At 29.7% G+C, this 14,770-nt stretch overlaps 1 protein-coding gene across 1 annotated transcript; it reads left to right on the top strand.

The window, feature by feature from the left end:
• The first annotated feature begins 212 nt into the window (after positions 1 to 212).
• Positions 213 to 10,380, top strand: LOC107445458 (biotinidase-like). The gene is made up of 3 exons (XM_021145373.4): positions 213 to 317; positions 5,881 to 6,074; positions 8,831 to 10,380. The coding sequence occupies exons 2-3, from the start codon at positions 5,883 to 5,885 to the stop codon at positions 10,196 to 10,198; spliced, it is 1,560 nt and encodes a 519-aa protein (XP_021001032.3). The 5' UTR covers positions 213 to 317; positions 5,881 to 5,882; the 3' UTR covers positions 10,199 to 10,380.
• The last annotated feature ends 4,390 nt before the right edge of the window (positions 10,381 to 14,770 follow it).

The raw sequence follows: 14,770 nt of genomic DNA, 5'->3' as shown, positions 1-14,770 counted from the left end.
TTTAGTTTCCACCTACATATTTTTTAAGCCTATGAACCTATGATGCTTTTTAATCAAATAATAACTTCCCGCTTCAGTTTTGTGGAGTTATTTATTTTAGAATGATTCATTAATTTTGAATTCTTTCATTATTTTAAATGATACTGCTAAAAAATGAATTAAATATTAAAAAAATAATTGAGGAATCTGTTCTATCGTAAAATTATTTCTAACAAAATGTGTGTTTTCTTCATTTTCTTTTCAAATAGATCGACGTTTGTTTTTGTTAGTGCCTTAGTCGTTCAAATATTTGTAGTGCTTAATAGACAGTGTTAGAGGTAAATTTCCTTATTGTCATGTGATACTTTTATTTTATTCTAAAATTAAGAAGGGCAGATAAAAATTTTAGATCTTAGAATTTGGATTATTAAACTATGCGTTTACAAAGGGTGTGATTAAGCGAAATCTTCTATATTTATAACCAAGGTAAGGGATATCACACCAAATATCCAAGTATCCCTATTCTTGATGGGATTCCGGATATTTTTTTTTTTAATTATTCCTTTATTATACAAATCTAAGTTATGTCGTGAAGGACTTAGGAACTCCACGAACAGTAAAATTTGTTATTATTCAGAAAAATTATAGTTTGAAAAAATACGTTTTAAAACTGCTGGTGACTGAGCTCTTTCGAGTCTTATTCTACCACTACAATTAATTAGCTGTGATAAGTAGGATTTTATATTACGTTAAACAGACAGATATATAATGAACAAGTTGAAGGTATTCCTATTTGTTTTCTTTTTATTAGTTTTACTTGTTATTGCAACTAAACTGGCTGTTAGAAAGAAATATAATAAATACACCAATATTTTTTGGACATAAATTCTCGAATTTACTTTCAATAATCCTATAAATATGAATTTATACTTATTTATGTAAAGATCTTATTTGTATTATGGACTAACTCTATTGTTAATTTTGAGATGCAGAGAGTCAAAATTTCTCAAAAGTGAATAGAAAAATCGCAAGTAGATACTTATTTATAACAGTTGTGTGCATTAAATAGGCTTTTGTGCGCTTAATCACTGTTTACAATTATTTTCCAAAACGACCAATTTCCAGTTAATTAAAAGCAATTGAATTTTTTTTGTACTTATCTCTCTATAATAAAATATTTTAAGGACGGTTGCCGATACCGCTGCTGTTTTGGGTGTACAGTTTAACGCTACATTTATCTTTACTGCGAAAAAACTATAGATTTTAGAAACTTGAAAATACTATGTTATGTAGAAAAGTGTACAAGAATTACGATGGAATAAAAAAAATTTTTTTTTTTTTTTTTTTTTTTTTTTTTAGTTTGCTTGAAAATTATTAACTGATAAACTTGTTAAAAAAATACCATGCAGACCACTCTACAGGGCCCAAGAATGCGACTACAAAATTGAAATTCGGCAAACTGAAAGGGTCGGATTTGTTTATGAGCTTGAAACAGAGTTGTTGTTTTTTTTTAAAAAATCCAATTTATCCGACAGTTATTGCGATTTTAATTGCTTCTTGTGATTTTTTTTCGCTTTATGTCACATTTTGCCTTGCTGCTCCAAATCTATGAGATTTGGAAACTTAAAATTACGAAGGCGTGTCGAAAAATGTTCAATTTGTTTGATGGAATGAAAGAAATACGATTTGTTTATTACAGGGATGAGAGTAGTCAGAAAGTAAAAAAGAGGAAATCCAAAAAAAAAAAAAAAAAAAAAAAAAAAAAAAAAAAAAAAAAATTATATATATATATATATATATAAACAAAAATTTGACAAAAAGTGCGATTTTTAAACTTGTAAACCATGTGAATATAAATCCCGATATGAGACTTTTAAATCACGTAAATATAAAACTCTACCCCGAATTTAAAAAATGCGAAAATACAAATCATGATTTTTTTAATTTTTTGATCACGATGCATAATTTTTAAATCGCGCGATATTACAACCACAAAAACGAATCACGATATTGGATTTTAAGCTCACGTGAATACGAATTGCTACATAGGGCTTTAAAAGCTCGTAAATACAAATCGCGATATTGATTTTTTAAATCTCGTAAGTAAGAATCGCACTGTACAATATTTAAATCGCCTGAATAAGAATCGCAACGTTCAACTTTTAAATCAGGTAAATACGAAAATCGAGATTTGATAATAAAATCGAGATTTTAAAAATGCATAAATACAAAACACGATATTGGATTTTTAAATGTCGTAAATAAGAATCATAATATACGATATTTAAATAGCGTAAATAAGAATCGCAATGTGCAACTTTTAAATCAGGTAAATACGAAAATCGATGATTGATATTAAAATCGCGTGAATAAAAATCGAGATCTGAATTACGAAAATACGAGCTATCCAGCCGACGGATAAAAAATACGGAAAATCTTATTTTCTGTGCGCGAAATCGGAGAAAATAGCTAAAATAAGTAAAAATGCAGAAGGGTTAGTAGCTAGGGCGTAGATTGAATTTTCTGTTTATCTTTGAAAATCGTAAATAAATATAATTATTTTACTTCAATGACTGAATTTAAAAAAAACGGGATATTTATTTAAAAAAAACGAAACTTTTAGAGAATCGGAGTTTTTGATAAAAAGGCTGAAATTCAAGAGACAAAAAAAATCTTATCCCTGTATAAAGGTCAACCAATTTTATCCTAAGGAAATGATTTTCAGAGAAACTTCAGAGGGAGGAAAAGGGACTTCAACAATTTCCCTCCGCGGAAAATTAAATTCCTCATAAAACACTTTAACTTGGGCAAAAAAAAATTTCAGCGGAAATTAGCGGGAAAAATGGAAAAATCTGAAAAAAAGCGGAAATCCGCGAATCCGCGGAAGAATCTCATCCCTGTTATTAGTGCGAGTAATATATTAACTGCTATCTTATCCATTATACTATCCTTACATTATATTATTCATTATATTATTCATTATGCTATCCTTTTTAACTGCTATCCTAAACCATTCCTTATTTGATTTGTTCTAAGTCTCTTCACATGACAATGTCTTCATATTGAATCTCACAAACTGTATTCCGTACATTAAATTTTTTTGCAGTTCAGATGATTATTTTTCACATCTAGGTAATCGAGTATTTCGTTGCGATTAACACCATAACAAAATGTTCGTACATAAAACTATAATAATTGTATATTTTGAAACCCAAATGCTCTGTGTTTTTGGTGAAAACCGTTAACGTTTGGGAAGAATTAAACAATGATGAAATAATTAACTATGGGAGTTGGTAAGGGAGCCTCCTGTTTTAATTTTAAAAAAATTATATCTCCAGAATTAAATGAATTAAACAAACACTTCAGTTATCATGTGAAATAGTAAGTGCTTTTCAAGGAAAATATAAAATTTTAAATACAAAATAATATTTCTTCAAGAAGAATTTTTTAATTTTAAATTAAAAAATATTCTCCTTACACATGAAGAATTCCTCCTCATGGAGAATTCATTAATGAGTTTAGCATTTTTCTGCCTTTAAGCCTTGAATATTTTTTAAAATTTCTTAGATAAAACTTTTTAAATTTTGTTTAATTTCCTTTAAAGCTTCTCTAGATACATTCGTTTAAATAAGTGCGAAAAATTTTAATTTCTTATAACTAACTAAAAATCAGTTTTTTTTTTTTAATTTAACACGTAAGAAACAAAAGCCTATTCAATACATGAAATACAATAAAAAACTAAAATTTGATTTAAAAAATTAAAAATTAAAGTTTAATTAAACTCTCCAGGAAATAACCAAATTTTTTGCGCTTCCAAGTCAGAATATTAAAAAATCTTTCATCTACTTCAAGTTTATAAAGTTAAAACATTATTTTAAGTGATACTTCGGAGAATTTAAATAACTTTTAAGAAAATGTTGAAAATATTAAATATCAGTACAAATTTACATATTAAGATATAAGTAATCATGTGGAAAAGCGTTTCGTTTAGTTCTCCGTTTTTAAAAAGTTAAAATCATATTTTAAGTGATTTCGTAGAAAATTTAAACAACTGCTTTAAAAGCATGTTGCTATGTGATATATATCAGCATGCATATTAAATCAAAGTAGATGTGTGGTATTTTGTTTATTTCTGCATGCTGGAAATTTAAAATACCTTTTAAAACATCCGACAATAACTTTAAATAATTGTTTTAAAAGTATGCGGAAAATACAAAATACATAATTTTAAAAAGTAAATAACACTTTAAAAAGTATATTGAAAGCATAAAACATGGACATATTTATATTTTAAGCAGAATTATTTAATATTTTGCATGTAAGTAATCATATGGAAAGGTAGTTGGTTAAATTCTTCACGTTTAAAATGTAATTATCTTATTTTAACAGATACGGCAATAAATTTTCAAGGTGTAATGAAAATACAAATATAAAACTTTATAAGCAATATTTTATTCAAACAAAACGTTGAATTCTTATCGTTAATCTACTTATTCAAAAAGTTGAAATCCTATTTAAGAGATACGGCAATAAATTTTAAGAAAACTCTTTCAAAAGTATGTTGAAAATGAAAACATAAAATATCAAAGTATTTTATTAGTTACATGAAAAAGTGTTTTTGGATCTTCGTATTTAAAAGATGGTATAATATTTATAAAGATACGGAAATAAATTCAAATAACAGTTTAAAAAGGGGAAAACGCTTAAATTCTTTTTAAACATTTAATTAAGAAACTTGAGAATTTTAAAGGTTGAAGTCAAGGTCGTAGTTTTGTTTTAAAATCTGGAGCTGACAGAAAAACGTGAACATCGTGTACTCAACGCAAAAAAAATCTAAATCGAATCAAATCCTTCTGTTTTTTCCTCCAGGAATGGATTTGATTACGTGACTAATTTTGAAATTTTTAACCCGTACGATCCTGAGTCCTTCAGGAGCTAAACAACAGAAACTTCTATATTTATCCGCAATATCAAAGAAAAATTCCAAAATTTATCTTCAGAGCTTATCACGTAAGTATTTAAAGGCAAAACTGTCTATTACATGATGAAATAGCTGCATTACTAAAAGAATTTATTTAAAATGAATTAATTGAAATGAAATGTTAATAGTTTGAAATTTATTAATTGAAACAAGAAAAACTCTGTGCTTGTAAAACTTAAATAAAAATTATTCTTGACTTCAACAAATTTCAATTTATTGAAATAAATCACCTTTAAAAACAAATTTTCAAAAAATGAATTAAATATTGGGTAAACTCAATAAAGTTTGTAAATAAATAAGGTTTAAAACACTCTAAAAATTTGAGAAAGCAAATGTTCTACAGAAAATAAAATCATTTTGCATTTCAAGCTTTGTTAACTAAAACAAAACAAATGGAAAGCCTTCGAAATTTTTCAGATTTCTTAGAATTGGAAGGTTTGCCCAAACTCAGTCTTACAACTCTCTTCGTAAGAAACAAACTATAGCACGTTGATGCAAACTCTGAACGCGGAGATGAAAATACAGGAACAATACAGAAAAGATCATTATTTTTAAATGAACTTAAATTGGTCTGCGAAAAAAAACTTAAAGTTTGATTTATTTCGTCTGCTACGCCGAAAGAAATCTGCTGCCCCCGCCGCCATCGTGCCACACTAGCTCTGCTACTGGAGTCAAGAAGCTTACCTTCTTGGTAAAAATAGGTACTATTTTGTTAGTTCATCTTTATTTCTCCTTCTAATATTTACGCTAGACTTAGTTTACAACACTGATATAATTATTTTTCTTACATAAATACTTTAAGTAAAAGATGAAAAATCAGCTTTAAATCTGATACAAAACTCAAAAGGAAAATAAACCAGCGTCAGGCCAACATTTGTTACTTAAAACTGCATAATTCTTTGTTTTCTTCTACTTTTTAGGAATGACGATTGTTCGAATTGCTCATTTAGCTCTTCTTCTCATGCCACCAGTACTGTTATGCAAGGAATATTTCACCGCAGCTGTGTTTGAGCATCAAACAAGGGGTTCTGATGAGGCTGTGAAAAATTTACAGGCAGCTATGGGTAGAAATTTGAAGCTGTACGCAAAAGCTGCAAAAATAGCTTCCCAAAATGTGAGTGATGTAAGCATTCTGTAAATTTAACCTGAGAGGTGTATTACATAATTAGAAAACGATATAAGAATGTATGCAGTCATTTAAAACTTAGTAAAGGAGCTCACTTTTTCATAGGTCTGATCTTTGGATCAGTAATTTTGACAATTGCTCTGCCTTTAAGTCTTAACTAGTAACAATTTATAAGGGCCTACACTATATTGACTTGTCCACTGAACTGTTTTTCTGGGACATTTAGATTTTATCGACATTCGTGCTTCTATACAGCATCTCTCACAATGGATGACTGTAGGAAATATGACAAGCAAGACCCGCCCCATTTATGGGGCATCCAGGGATTACTGTGGACTGTTGTTACTGTTATCCTCAAATCAGATGGCGGAGCCGGCGGTGCATGGACACTCGAGGGTCCATGGTCCCGAGTCACGCACGACAAAGCAACACAAATGCATCGACGGATAAAGGATGCCGAATGGGACAAACCCCAAGTCGGTGCGGTTGTGCCAGCCCCAGATGCAGACGACTCACGAAGAGTATGTGGCACGAGGAGAGCCAGCCGCCACGCCACGACCTCTCAAGGCATCCTTCGACTAGAAAGAACCAAACTGGTGCTTTACTTTATTTAAATTCAAAACAGACAAAAGGCTGTGACAAGCCTGAATATTCTAGATCTTGTGGTTCGGCTTTCTGATAGGCACTTTACTTTCAATGGGACCTCCCAACATGGTTTGATCGGTAATGAAATCGTCGACATTATGGTCAAGACTACCTCTGTAAACATCCAGCAGGGCAATGCCAGCTCAACTTTCACAGAAATCTCCTCAATCAAAAGGATGGAACTAAATCCATTTCGGAGAGTTCTACCTGATCATCCTTGATAATTTGAATTAAGACCTCGATGGTGTCATTAATTCAGTATTTCGAGGAAAAGGCAGGCGGCACCCTTTCCGGAGTGTCATTGGTACAAGGCTGACCATATTCTCAAATACTTAAGTTTTACTGTTCCCGAGATTTTAAGTGATCCTTTTTTGCTTTTAGACTTTTTGCAGATTTTTGGTTTTATGGAGAAACTAGACTAACTGGGATTAGAAGCAACAACAACAGTTTTTTTATCGATGGAAAAGTTAAAGCACGCGAAGTATGAGCGCATTTATTTTGGCGATAGTTCCAAACTGTAACACCATTTAGATTGTTTGGTTGACTACAATAGAAAGCTCTTTAAATAAATTAGATTTTTTTTTCCTTTCTTTTCTGTAATACACCAAATAATGTGTCTATACTCACTTTCCCTGGATTCCTCTTTTCTCTTTCGCTACGACTTTCTTTACCTTCTTCCCCTAAATCGCTGGAAACGGTGCGCTTAACTCTCACTTCGCACACGTCAACTCGTGAGGCAGAACAGTTTGACTAGGACCGGTATCGAGAACCCACGATCCCTTCGTAGGCTGATCTTAGTGGTCACCCATTCGCTCACTGACCACTGCCAATGATACTTGACTTCAATGATCTACTGGGAACTGTATCTTATGATCAGCTCATTATAAAACCATAAAATTACAGATCACGGTATCTGTTTTTAATATTTACTCTTTTCTATCAAATGGGACATTTATTTTCCGAAAACCTCTCTCGTTAACCAAAATAACTGACGCAAAATAGGATTATATAGTTCAATTATTTTCTCCTCCGTAGGAATCATCCAATACAAGAAAGTAAAACATTAATTGGTTTCATTTTAGATCATTTTTAAGCGTAAATAAAAAAATTAAGAATGATCTTAAAACTTTATTACACGTTTAAGTCATGACCAAAGAAGCATCAAAATGTCCTTAGTTTGAAAAAAAAATTTGCAAAATGAAACTTTTTTTTTTAAGTGCGTAAAATAAGAGTGTGTTTTGATTATTCAGTTTATTTCGTTTTGATAGTTTATGCATTTTCCCTCAATTGTTGTGAGGATAATTTCGCAGGTAAGCTTATTTTGAATCGGAAGGTCACATTATTGAAATGGAGGTTATCGAAAAACCACTTCTTTACAAATGACTGCGTTCATTATCAGAAAAATTAATAATTATAAATTAAATCAAATCAAAAAGTATAATATAAATACAAAATATTCAAAGCACTCTCGCAGCAACTCGTTGTGAGTTTAGGAGTCATGGGTTAAAGCTCCCCATTTCGTTTCCAACGACCGATCTAGTAGATAGTTGGGTTTTAAGCCGCCACTGAGGATCGAAAGCTAGACCCTCAACTCGTCGCCTTTAACCACTGTACCGTCGTGGCTCAACATCAGTATAATGCTTATGTGGAATTTATTACAAACATAATATCTAACAACGAAAGTTAAATAATGCTTAAAAAAATAAGTCCAATAATTTAAATAACTCAAATGCACCATAGCACACAATTAGCACAAAAAAAATCAGGATTTCGATTACTTGTTGAGGTTCTCATTACAGCGCATACGTCTGTCAGAGAGCATTGCTATTTATTCCTGTTGAACTTCGAATACGAAAAATTTTTCTCGCAAATATATCTACAGGCACAAGTTTAGAGGGCACATTTTAAACAAATATTTTTCTTTTTTCTTATTCCAGACAGAATTTTTTTTGGGATCTTGTCAGGCCATGAAAATCCTCTTACAGGCCGCATGTTACACACATAGAATAGTGTAATTTAAGCTGTTGCTTATTATTTCTTGTCAAAAAAAAAATTATTTAATTTTCTAAAAAAAGTTCATTTAAATTTTTAAATTTTAGGGGGCTGACATTCTTCTTTTCAATGAGTATGGATTAGTAGATGATCCATCAAATCAGGAACAATTAGGGCGATACGCTGAAATTATCCCCGATCCTAAGAAACAAAAGTCGAATCCTTGTATTGAAGATCATAATAACAGAATCAGGCTTTCGACAATAAGCTGTTTGGCGAGAGATAACAATTTGTATGTTGTTGCAAATGTGATAGAGGCTCAAGAGTGTGATTATTTCTGCCATAAAAATGACGTTGAAAACTGCGCGAGTGAATGTCCTAATGATGGTGTTTTCATATACAATACGAACGTTGCATTCGACAGAGAAGGAAATCTGATAGCGAAATATCGTAAAATGCATCCATATTTTGAAAGTGTCAATACACCGGAACCGAATTTCGTCACTTTCGATACCGATTTCGGCAAATTTGGCCTCATCGTATGTTTTGACTTAATATTTAGAGAATCTGTTGAACTAGTGCGTAACTATGATGTGGATACTTTGCTATTCTCAACTTTTTGGTTTGATAGGGTTACAATTCTAAATGCAGTTGAACTCCAACAGGCTTGGGCTTTGGCAAATAATGTAAATTTCCTAGCAGCTAATACCCAACTGGCAAAAACAGGATCCTTAGGTAGTGGGATATATTCAAGGCATTCGGGATATTTGGTTTATACATATGACAGTGATGGCGATTCTAAACTTTTGCTGGCAAATATCAGAATAAAAAAAGATGCTGAAGTTCCGGATATTAATTCAATCATTGTGATCAGGGAAGACGATTCTTTTCTTAAAACTGAAGAGACAGGATCTAATTTCCCAGCAAACTGTTTTCAGGAGTCTGTTGGTCCGGCCAAAAGTATTAATGACTACAGATGCTTTAGACCTATGACAGAAAACTTCACAATAACTAAACTAAGCTCTCCCTCTGGAGAAATTAAATCTTGCAATAACGGATTATGTTGTTCCTTGAAGTATTCTACCGATGGCTTGGAGGATGAAATTTATCTAGCAGCATTCAATGGTAGCAGTAATGTTAAAAACTTCCATTTCTGGTGGGAAGAAACTTGTTTGTTAATCAGGTGCGATCCTTTTAATGGTAAAGAATGCGTAATACAACCTACCACTTCGAAAACAGTGTTTAAGAGTTTAGAAATGAGGGCGAAATTTGAAGCTGAGAGAATTTTTCCAACAGTCACCAAAAACTATTATAGGTTAGCACCAAAAGAAGAATGGACGCTCGGAACTATTGAGACAGAAACCTATTTAAGATTTCAGTCGAATTCCACTACACCATTGTTGAAGGTTGCTTTAATGGGAAGGAATTATAAACGTGACCCACCATTTATACCATTCAATGTCTCAAGACGATAAAGATTATCCCAGCTCACTCATTAATACCATATATTTATGCATTTATAAAAAAAAATTTGTTCTGATTTCGCTCGAAATTTGTATTCTGCCATGTAAAATTACATTCTTTTAAATGATTTAAAAAATTGTATACCTTACAATTCAAAACTTTTTCGACCATTCTTGAATAAAATAATAAAAAATAATGAATATTTACAAAAAGTTATATTTTTTATCATGGAATTATCTTTCAATAAACGAATTTTATAATTGTGTGCAAAAATAATTTCAATTCGCTCAAAAAGTTCTCGGGATATAGCGAAATACGCACAAAGTAAAATTAACATTAAGGGATCCAAACTTTCGTCCTTTCTCCTGATCCAGCTATTTGGACAAAATTTTCCAGATTGCTACTACCTCCTACATTTTTAATCCGAATCCGTGGAGAGAAAAAAAGGTAGGTTTATTCAAAGAAAGTACGTTTTTTGTGTCAATCTTTGTAACTTAAAATATCATCTGCACAATATAATTAACATGCTTGAGGTCACCCTCTCGAAACAAAAAGACTGAATCCTAAAACGTATTGATCCAATCATTAGATCTACGGTCATTCCGGTTGTTCCGTTTTTTCTTTTGATTACTCTTTATTAAGGAACGCAAACTAGATTAATATTTCAATGAGAAAAATATGCTTTTTAAAACTCTGGCCAATCATTAATGAGATTAGAAAAAGCAAGAGAAGGATTTAAATCATCAGAAACTACTTCATTTGCCTAGATTGCAATCCATTCCTTTTTTCGCCAAGAACTCCCTTCAGGCATCGTATTGTAATAAGCTAGTTTTAGGTAGATCCGTCATTGCTCTATTACCCTAATTGTAATTAGTAATAGTTATACTTTATTAATAATATGAATTCTAAAATTGCATATTAAGAGTTAACATTACTGACCAAACTATTGGGACCATATAGCTATAAGAACTAATCGAACTATAAGATGATCTTATAGTTTGATTAGATCATCAAGACAAAATGGATAGGTCAGTTTAATCAACTTATTACTTGAAAATGATTTTATATTTCATTTCTCAGTTTTGTTGAAAAGTTACTTATATGGCCTACTTAAAAAATCACCGTATCAAATTTGTGTATCACAGCAAAATACAATTTCTTTTCTTCACTATAAATTAATGTGAAGTTATTAAGTCCACATTGCTTACTTCATTCCAAAGAATAAATGTGATTTCAAAACGTGCAGATTTGTAGTAATTATAAAATATTTTTCTTTATAGAATAGTATTCATATATATACTTCTGTATCTATATAATACGTAAAACAACAATAAAGAATCATTCAAATTACTTGAAATAGTATCACTTGTGTTTATTATTAATAAGTTTTTATCGTTTTCTTGGTAAGTATTTTTTAATTTTGACTCATTATTTTCATCTAGAATTAAGTTATTCAGTTTTTAAGTGAAATATTGAAATTCATATCGAGACCTTACAACCATTAAATTTTATTGTGTGGTCATCATCTTAAAGCAAGGAAGGACTAATCTATGTATACATAATTTGAGAATAAAATTTTCAAATGAAGAACATTTTAGTTTGGAATTCTTCGGATTTATAAAGCAGATAAGTGGAAAGGATTTTTGTAATAAAAAATTTACTGGTAAATATTTCTTTTTTCGAATTTAGTCTGATTAAGAACTTTTAAGATAGTCTGATTAAGAACTAGAAAAAAAAATGAAAATTTTTTATTTCATTGTGAAGAATTTTTAGAATCGTCTTTTTTTTTCTTTTTTTTTTATCGTAAGCATTCTTTATTTTACGTTGTTTTGTTCATAAATAATAATTTTTTTATTAAAACTTTAAATTTATTGGTAAAATTGTTGTCAAAAAACTTTTTTTTTGCAAAATTAAGGGATATAACATTATGTGTTTCTGTATACTTTTTGCATATTTTAATGATTGAAGTAATATGATTCAGAATGTAAAGTTTAAATAGACCTTTCATCTTAGATCAGTTAATTTAACCCTTTGAGGCACACGAACATAAATTTTCATATTTTTTTAAAATTGAGAAACTAATTATGATGCTTAGGATCTAACAATGGGAAAATGACATTTAAAAAAAATTCTGATTAATTGCACCACACAGGGGGTGGTGGTTTCGGTGGTTAACCAGTGTCCACATAGAACATTTTCATGTGAAAAAAAAATATTATCTTTTTTAACTTTTTTTACAATAAATTTTCACTTTTCAGAAATCAAACAATAAACTTAAAGTACTAAAACTATTTATATAATTTTAAAGACCAAAAAAGGCTTTAACAAATATAATATAATACAAAAATAGTATATAATAAAATATATATTAGTGAAAAATAAAACGCATGAATTTCAAACACAAAAAATATTCTAAGTAAAATATAATATATATTATACAATATCAGGATAAAATAAATAGTACAGAAATATATAATAATAAAAATAAAATGTATAATAATAAAAATAAAATATAAAATAAAATGCATAATAAAATGTAATAAAAAGTAAATATGTTACTCAGCATTTACTGTGATATGTAATAATGTAATCTTATTCTTCTGTATTATCTTGTGTATTTAATTCAGTAATAGAAGTAATAGATTTTATTTTCAATAGAAATAGATAAGAGACACATTGCTCCCCATTTATAAGCCCCATGAAGAAAAAACCCTAATAAATTTTTACCCACTTCACTATCTGAGTGAAGGAAGGGGGAAAAAGACTCTTGTTGGTGGATATAATGTTCTAGGGGCACAGTGGCATCACTCTGAAACCAAAAAATATAAAGGTAAAAATTAAATACTTTTCTGAGGAATCTTTATTGGGAAAAATTTGTGTGTCAAAAGAAGCTCATAAACAACAAATCTGAGTGATATACTTCAAACTTTTTTTGTATTTTATTGAGTAAAAAAAAAAAACTTGTAGTAATGAAAAAGGGCCTTGAAAACTTTTTATTTTTTTCAAAGGAAGATATAATCTAAGTGTAGTGCTGCTATCTGGTGATGTTTAGTAAAGTTAAAATAATGCTTTAATATTATTGGTTTCGGAGATTGACCTTTGTGCCGCTAGGAATAATTTTTTAAAAAGTGCGGTTTCGCTGTCGTACCACTGTGCTTCAAAGGGTTAATAGAACGAAAAAAAAGATATCCCATTTTGTTCTCGCTTGCATAAGAAAGAATATCAAGCATTTTTCTTTTTTAAATTTAATACGACACAATAAGGAAGGAAAGTTACCATGCTACACTGAAGATGCTATAGTAACACTAAAACGATCGAAACAGTTAGTTTGTGCTGTGGATTTGAAGATTTAACACTCAACAATTTTTAGATTAGTTTCTCAGTCATATTTTGGCTTACTTCCGTTTATTTTTTGGGCAATATTACAATTATATTTATAGTTCTAAGGATAAGTTTTTTTTCTGTTTCATTTCAATGAAAATTATTGAATTAAAATAGAATTGCTTGAGTTTTTGTCGGTGTTTTAAGTTTTTTTTTTCTTTTCATATTGTTTATCTTCGTTAAAACATACATTTTTCAAAACAACTCCAAATCTCTCATCTTGGATTTTCATTCTGTTATTCGAGAACAGAGTTTCTGTTATTTTTTATTTACTCCTGTTTATTTCATTTAACATTCTCATTCAATTTTCGTTAGATAGAAATTAAAACCTGCTCTAATATTTTATTAAAAAGCGTTTATATAGTAATTATAAGCAAAAACACTTACCTTTATTTGTTCTTTAACTGGTTAAAAAATATTGATAGCGGTTGCCAATCATATATATAGGTATTTTATTAAACAGAGAAGTAAGTGTAAGAACAAGATGGAAATGAATTAAATATTTAATTCAAAATGAAATCTACAATTAGTGTTAAAACAAAATATACTCTTTCATTAACACTCAATATTCTTTTAAAAAAAATCCAAGCATTTCATCCAGTTAAAATATATGAAATAACCAAACGATTACAGTGAATTTTATAAATTCAATCAACTTTAATAAAAGAAAACGATAAACCGATCGTCTGACAAGTAGTTGAGGATTTTACCGTTGGGCGCTGAGATTTGGTTAAAAAAAGTGTTGCCATTTTACAGCGTTTTAAAAAAATTGCATTGTATTTTTCCTTTTCCTGCATAGGAGAGGAAATTTTCTTTATCTATGAAACATTTTGACCTCACTTATACTGTTCTATTCATAACCATTTTTATTTCTTTACTATCAAACAATAGTTACATCAGAATTTAAAATTATTCTGTAAAAATAATCCTGACATTTTAGCTCCCGAATCTATTGAAATAAAATTTAAATCTAATCACTTCACTCTGTTATCATTGCAACATCATCCACAAACGTGATTTTTAAAGTTCTCATTTGATTTTAAAATACCATGAAAAGTAGTTAAATATTTTTGTCTCAGAGATTATTGAGCAATAATGCGGAAAATTTGAATATTTATTTTGTATTTGTAAAATATTGGTTCAGGTAGAGCGTGACAACAGCTTCAATAGTTTTATGTAAACATTCCGCAAATTCGAGAGTT

The sequence above is a fragment of the Parasteatoda tepidariorum genome, chromosome 6 (assembly GCF_982258835.1).
Source record: "Parasteatoda tepidariorum strain Cologne lab strain chromosome 6, Ptep-v5.0, whole genome shotgun sequence".
Taxonomy (NCBI): Eukaryota; Metazoa; Arthropoda; class Arachnida; order Araneae; family Theridiidae; genus Parasteatoda; species Parasteatoda tepidariorum.
Note: the sequence above shows the minus strand (reverse complement) of the source record. Positions and strands in the feature narration are given on the sequence as shown.

Coding starts and splice junctions, on each gene's coding strand:
- LOC107445458 (XM_021145373.4), top strand. CDS start 5,883: ATGACGATTGTTCGAATTGCTCATTTAGCTCTTCTTCTCATGCCACCA. Junction 6,075..8,830: donor CAAAAATAGCTTCCCAAAAT/GTGAGTGATGTA, acceptor TTTAAATTTTAG/GGGGCTGACATTCTTCTTTT.